Genomic DNA, 6,981 nt, shown 5'->3' on the forward strand with positions numbered 1-6,981 from the left:
GGCCTGCCCTCTGCCACCCGGGATCAGGCCTAAGCCAGCAGGTCGTTATCTCCCGAGCGGTCCCAGACTGTGAGAGGGCACAGGCCAGGCTGAGGGACCCCCCTCCCCACCAAGTGCAGAAATTTTTGTGCACCGGGCCTCTAGTTAGTAGATAAAAAAGTTGTAGTACCTTTACACGATGGAATACTACTCAGCCATAAAAAAGAAGAACATTTTACTCTTCCTGATGGTATGGATGACCCTGGAGAGTATTATTCTAAGTGAAAATAAGCCAGTCAAAGAAAGATGATTACCACATTACTTCACTTATGTACGGAATCTATTGAACAAAATAAACTAACAAACAAAATGGAAACAGACTCATAGATACAGAGAACAGACTGACAGCTGTCAGAGGCGTGTGAGGATTGGGGGTCTGGGTGAAAAAGGTGAAGTGATTAAGTAAAAATAAAAATAAAAAAATCCTCCTAGACAGACAACAGAATACTGATTACCTGAGGAAAAGGATGGTGAGGGGAAGTAGGACAGGGTAAAGGGGGAATAAATTATGATGAAAGGAAACTTGACTTGGAGGGTGCTAAATACACAATACAATATACAGATAATATATTATAGAATTTTACCCCAAAACCTATATAATTTTATTAAACAATTCACCCCAATAAATTCAATAAAAAAATAAAATTAGAAAAGTAAAAGCTTGGGCTGGTTGCCTCACACAAAAATAATGGTAACAAACATAGGTCTTTTTACCACCCCACCTCCAGTACTCTCTTGCTACTACAACACAATAAAAAGTCATGCAGGAGTTGGAAATTTGGTGGGGGTGCCCAAGCAGCCAAGTATTAAAAAGGAGAAGAATTCACTTGTGAGGAAATTTTTTCCTACAGGAAAGGTTGTATTTGTAGCTGTTTGACATATTCCAGAGTCAGATTACTTGGGTTTAATCTTTTACTTTACCATATACTAGCTGTGCAGCTTTTGAAAGCTATTGAACTCCATCAGATCTCAATTTCCTTAAAATTAACTAGTACTTATAAGCTCATTGAGATTAAGTGAATTGATGTATATATGAAAGTTTTAGAATAGTAAGAGGTACAGAGAAAAATTAAGTAATTATTAACTACTTGCATGAAATTTGTGCAAGAGTAGGCCTTCCTTCCCCTGGCTGCTGGCACCAGCTTCCTTCTAGCACTTGGGACCCAGGCATCCCTTGCAGCCACAGCTTCTTCCGAAAGGACATCTGGTCTAATTAGCATATTATGCTTTTATTATTATAGATCATTATTAATCTATTAGAGGCCCGATGCAAGAAGATTCGTGCAGAATAGGCCTTGTTTCCTCTGGCTGCCAGCACCGGCTTCCCTCAGGCACCCGGGACCCTGGCCTTCGCTCTGGCTGCCGCCTCCCACCTTCGCTCCAGGCCGGAGCGCCTTCTGCCTTCACTCCAGGCCCGAGCCACCTCCCACCCACTCTGGCCGGCTCCTTGGCCGTCGCCCAGAGGCTGGCCCTCGGCGGCTGGCCAGCGCTTGTGGGAGGCTTGGCTTCCTTCTTCGCTGGGGTGACGAAGGAAGCCAAGCATCTCACCCACTCTTATTTGGACAGTTAGAAGAGAACAAGTGTGTACACTTTCTGTGGAGAACTTGAAGTGGGGTTTCAGTCTTTTCATGACCTACATAGCATTAGTGCAGTGTCAGTGACAATGATCCTTGCATCCCCCTTCCTCTACCCACATCAGATGGATGTGATTTTCTAAAGGAAAAGATATAATTCAGGGTTCTGCTGAGGGGACCAAAGACGCTCTGTGTGTCAAGGTGATTCAATGCTAAGTAGGTAAAACCAGCTCTGAGGAGAAACTCCTCATGTATAGCCCTGTGACATAATCAGAGTGGGAAAAGGACAGAAAAAAAATCTTGACTTAGAGCCAATAAATTATCCTTAGCAATTTACTTACTTAGAGTCTAGTACTACTTTGTAGTTTCCAGCAATTTAGTACTATATTTCATTCTGTCCACACAGTTACGTTGCAAATGAGGCAGGGGAAGTATTTTTATAATCATTTTACAGAAATATAAAGCGTTGCCTAAGGTCATGAACATGATGGATGTCCAAAATGGACCCCAGGTCTTGGTCTCCTGACTTTCAGTTTAAGTTCTTTGGAATAGCGCCAAACTCTAAGACATGGTGATCTTTCTGGTGTCACTTAAAAATTACACCCACATATGTATTTGGTATGTATATATAAAAGCACACATACTTTTTTTTATTATAAACTTGTATGTGCTCATTGCAGAAATATTGATTGGAAAATAAAGAAGAAAATGTGTACCATCTACCATTGACACTTGGTGTATTTTCTAGGGGATCAAGTGAAATTTTGCTGCAAGCAGGAAGATTCCACTTGATTTCCTTGGGTTAAGGTGTATTTGAGAAAGAATGTTAAGAAAATTTTTGTATGTTTGACTTTAGAAATATCTGATGCCATTTCCTTCATCAAATTTACTTGGGTATACTCAACCCATCTCCTCAGAGCTGGGCAGACTATAAATTGAAAGTGTGTGTAAATCTTGAACCTGTACAATCTTGACTTTTTCCTCTTTTCATATTTAACAGAATACTCAATTTCTGGCTAACCATCTACTACCTCATGAGATCCTACTAAGTCATTTCCTCCCCCTCTCCCTTCCAAAATTTGCTTCTTCTCTAACCTAGTTTACTCGACGTGAAAAAGGAGAGCTATCAAAAAAGTTAAGTTCCTCTCTCATTTATAATTGATTGTGACCCTAAGTAAGCTACTTCACTTTTCTGAGCCTCAACTTTGTCATCTTTAAAACGAGTTTGGCTCATATGATTTTTGAGTTTCTCTCCAGCCCTCACTTTCTCATATCCCATTATTAGATAACTTCATGCCAGAGTGTGAGTGCCTGGTAACTCTCACCTCCTAGGAAAAATTCCAAATGTGTCTTCTTGTTAGCACATATTGATTTTTTCACATATTCACTCAATGTTTTAAATATTCATCGAATATATCTGTTACATACCTATTAAGAACTAGAGATGCATGGATCTTGTAAACAAGAGTGTCCCTGGTATCATGAAGCTTATATTGTAATGAGAATATAGATGAGTAAACAGGTAATTATGAAAAGTTGAGATATTACTAAATGGGAAGTCCAAGAATCTCTGCCCTGTTTGATGGGTAGCAGTGTGGAATAGGTCTCATTTGGAGCAATATTTAATTGTAGTTATGAATAAATCAACTTTTAGACATTTTACTGTGGAAAGGAAAATAAGACGCCAACACAAAGATGCAGGTGAATGGCCAATGGCACCTTTTGGTCGCCGTTCCAACCTATTTATTTCTTTCAAAGTTATACAATCAATCATTGTTGCTAAGTGCGGTTACTAAAACAAGTGAATTACATAAAACATCATTAATCAATTTTTGCGCCGTTACCAAGGTATTATTAATCAACTTTCCCCATTGCCCTAGCTATTAATATCTACTTGCCCCATTGCCCCGACTACTAATATTAACTTGCCCTGTTTCCTAGACTATTATAAACTTGCTCCGTTTCCCAGACTACCCTCGACCATAGTTGGTTCCATTTCCCCAGCAACTGCCAATATACCTGAGAGGGACATTCAGAGGTCACAGTGGCCACGCACCCGGAACCAGCAGTTTGCTGCAGCATCTACAGGTACGCTCCCACATTTTATTATGCATAATTTTTGATTATTACATTCTAATCATATAGATCATAACACTTCTAATATAATTGCTTTTTATTATTTTTATGTAAGGAATTCATAGAAATCAGAAAAACTATTTTGAAATCATTTATCATGTAGTATTAAGAAGTTTCTACATATTGATCTGTGGGTCTGATATAATGAGTAGTAGTAATACATAGAGACATTCTTTGTCTTGACAAAATGTACCCTTGCTTGGGTTAGATTAAATTTCCTTCAACAGGGCAGCCTTTGTTGTATCTCTTACAGACTTTAGAAATTTCATGACATCAGTGCCCCCCGTTCCTTTATTTTCTGATTCTGATGGCTCTTCAGATGGTTGAGTATTTTTGGACTGCTTTGCAGGAATCACAATATACTTAGCTACTATTTGCAAATGGTAATTTCTCAGGGAGACCATAGCATCCACACACTCATTATAAATTGCCAGTAGGCTATCATCCCCTTCTGAAAGGACAAACTCGCGAACTGAAGGTTTTGACTCTAATGAGTGAAGAAATTTCTGGTGAGCTGGTGGCATATATGTTCGCATTTCCTGGAGGAATTCAGCAGATGATGCTGAAGGAACAAATGAAAGATGAGTTAGTAGAGAAACTGAAGCTTTCCACAATCCAAGGAGGAAGGGCAGAGGGAGGTGACAGTGGGTGGAAGATGACAGGCCAACGGTGTGGCATAAGACAGTGAGTTTATAACCATCCTGCTAGAAAGCTGTTAGTCTCCTTACTAATAATGGCAGTTACTGTAAAATATGCTTAATTTTGAAAGCCTGAAGAGCTAAACTCATTCTTTCATAATATTGATTTTTGTCTGTGCTTCCTTTCTCACTTTCTTACTCTATTTGATCCTTTGATCAAAATTTGTACTTGGCAGATTATGAAACCAAATCCAAGAAAGTTTAAAGGATAGTTTTAAATAAGTGAATGAACTAAGAAAAAAAGAGCATATTTTCACCTAGATCTATTAAATATAAGATTAGGAGAAAAGAGAAAAGAAGTCCTTTTTTTAAGCTCTTAGGAGCATAATGAATGCGACTTATCTTCTAACATGGGTTGCTTTGCCCCTGGATTGCTGGGGCAGCAGGATGGCTGAATAAGAGCAGTATTAATCCTCTTCTTATCACTGAAGACTCCACCTCCCCAATTTCTACTCAGAGTCCTATCTCATTTGCAGGTGACTTTCTCTTTCTGAATCTGACTGTACATTTCAGAACCTGTCATATAGGTTTTATCATAGTCAATCAAGCTTTATAAATATATGTTTAAATGTTAAGATCAAAAGGATGATAAAGTTGGGTTTGAATTTTGGGTTCAGTACTTTCTAGCTGGTTAACAGGGAGCCAGTCACTTATCCTCTTTAACTTTCTGCTTCTTCCTCTGTGAAATGGGATGATGGCAACACAAGCTCTGCTTTACTGATTCTCCTAAGAGTACCAGATAAGCTCAGGTAAGACGCTGATGAGAAGGTAAGATTTAGATATTAAAAAACTATTTTATTAATATAACAGATGATTATTATTTGTCATTTTCTACTCACCTTCATCAGAACTATGCTGGATGCCCAACAGAACATCAAAGCACTGAAAGATGCTGCTTTGGGCTGCGCTACCCCCAGCGAACATTTTTGGGGTGTCCCAGAAGCCTTCATACAGTAGCCCCTCTGGCATCTTGGCATTGCCTTTCCAGCTAGGTCAGGAAGGAAAGAAAATCATTGTTTGGATTAACTGCCAAATTTTCAGATATGAAATCTTCTAATAGAGGAGAATGGAAGGTGACACTGGATAGATTTCAATCTTCTTCTTTCATATTTCCCTTTCCACGCATGTGCATGTGTGAGAATAATAAGTAACATGGCTTTGAACAAAGTTAGTTTGAGTATTCTATGAATGGAACCTACCTTTACACTAGCAAAGATCATTCCTCTCTCTTTAAAATGACTAGCTTTTCTGCCCATACTCCAGTATACACCTAGCCAAGTATTAACAGAGGGAATAGTCTATTCTTTGTCTACAACACATATTTTAGGATATTAAAAAGATGTTTTCTAAACACAATGGAGAGTGGTAACCATCAGTGGGGACTTGCGTATTCTTTGTGTTGATTATATAAGAAAAAAATTCAAGCATAAAGCTACCTACCCAGACAAGTAGATGCGAAGAACATTGAAAAACAGGTCTGGGTCCACATATTCTGTAAAAAGATAGAATGTGTTTAATTAAGTAGCATCAGAGTTCTAAAGGTAAATTAAGATATTTTAAACACCTGACAGTAGATTTCAGTAGAGGCTGCAGGAAAGGCATGTCAGTGTTTGTAGAGAAAGGCCCTGAAGACAACCTCTCACTCACTTGCCCTCTCCCAGGTGAGCCCCACTCATTTCTGTGCCTCCTGAATGGGTTCTACCGAAGGGCTAGCACACAGCTTATATACAAAAGCCTGGATCCACCTACCACTCACCCTCAGATCAATTAAACAGTCAGCATTTCTTTAAGGCTACTTCATGTGCTTACTAACACAACAGATAGATTACTTCCATAAAGAAACAAACAGATCTCAGCAAAAAGAAAAACAGAAACAAAAATCCCAACAGTCCTATGGACCACATCCCTACCCTCCCTCCTCCCATACACATACACAAAGCTTGCTAATGTCTCTGATTTTTTTAAAATAATTTTTTATTGATTTCAGAGAGGCAGGAAGAGGGAAAGTGATAGAAACATCAGTGATGAGAAAGAATCATCGATAGGCTGCTTCCTGGACATCCCAGACTGGGGATCAAGCCTGCAATCCAGGCATGTGCCCTTGACTGGAATCAAACCTGGGACCCTTCAGTTCATAGGTTGACACTCTATCCCACTGATGCCAAACCACCTAAGGGGCATGTAGCTTTTTAAAGACTCATATTTTTTAAAATTTGTTTTTCAAGGATTGAGCCTCACAAACACTGTCTAAAATAGAAAATAGCTCATCTAGAGTGTGTAGTTCTATCCCTTTCAGGCATCCTGCTTATTGTAATATTTTACCATCCAGTCAAGTCATCCATCTGCCGACTCCCCATTTTTTAATGACAAAGCTGACATCACTGGGCTCCAGGAAGCCTCGCACTGGGCATACCCTTCTAGCGTTCTGAAATGTCGTTTAGCATTATCCTACATCATTACTCAACTGTCCACATGAGGGACAGTAGAATAGAAGAATTTAATTTTCAGGTCAGATTTCATAAGATTCTGGATCC

At 39.2% G+C, this 6,981-nt stretch overlaps 1 protein-coding gene across 1 annotated transcript in view; it reads right to left on the minus strand.

The window, feature by feature from the left end:
- Window positions 1-3,774: 3,774 nt before the first annotated feature.
- IDO1 (indoleamine 2,3-dioxygenase 1) overlaps window positions 3,775-6,981 on the minus strand; it is a 15,023-nt gene continuing 11,816 nt past the window's right edge. Inside the window, exons 8-10 of the mRNA XM_006765557.2 lie at window positions 5,888-5,939; window positions 5,287-5,435; window positions 3,775-4,311 (exon numbers count right to left, since the gene is read on the minus strand). Of these exons, the coding sequence (XP_006765620.1) occupies window positions 3,959-4,311; window positions 5,287-5,435; window positions 5,888-5,939 (554 nt within the window). The 3' untranslated portion in view covers window positions 3,775-3,958. The remainder of the gene's footprint in view (window positions 4,312-5,286; window positions 5,436-5,887; window positions 5,940-6,981) is intronic.

This window comes from Myotis davidii, unplaced genomic scaffold, assembly GCF_000327345.1.
Source record: "Myotis davidii unplaced genomic scaffold, ASM32734v1 scaffold93, whole genome shotgun sequence".
Lineage (NCBI taxonomy): Eukaryota > Metazoa > Chordata > Mammalia > Chiroptera > Vespertilionidae > Myotis > Myotis davidii.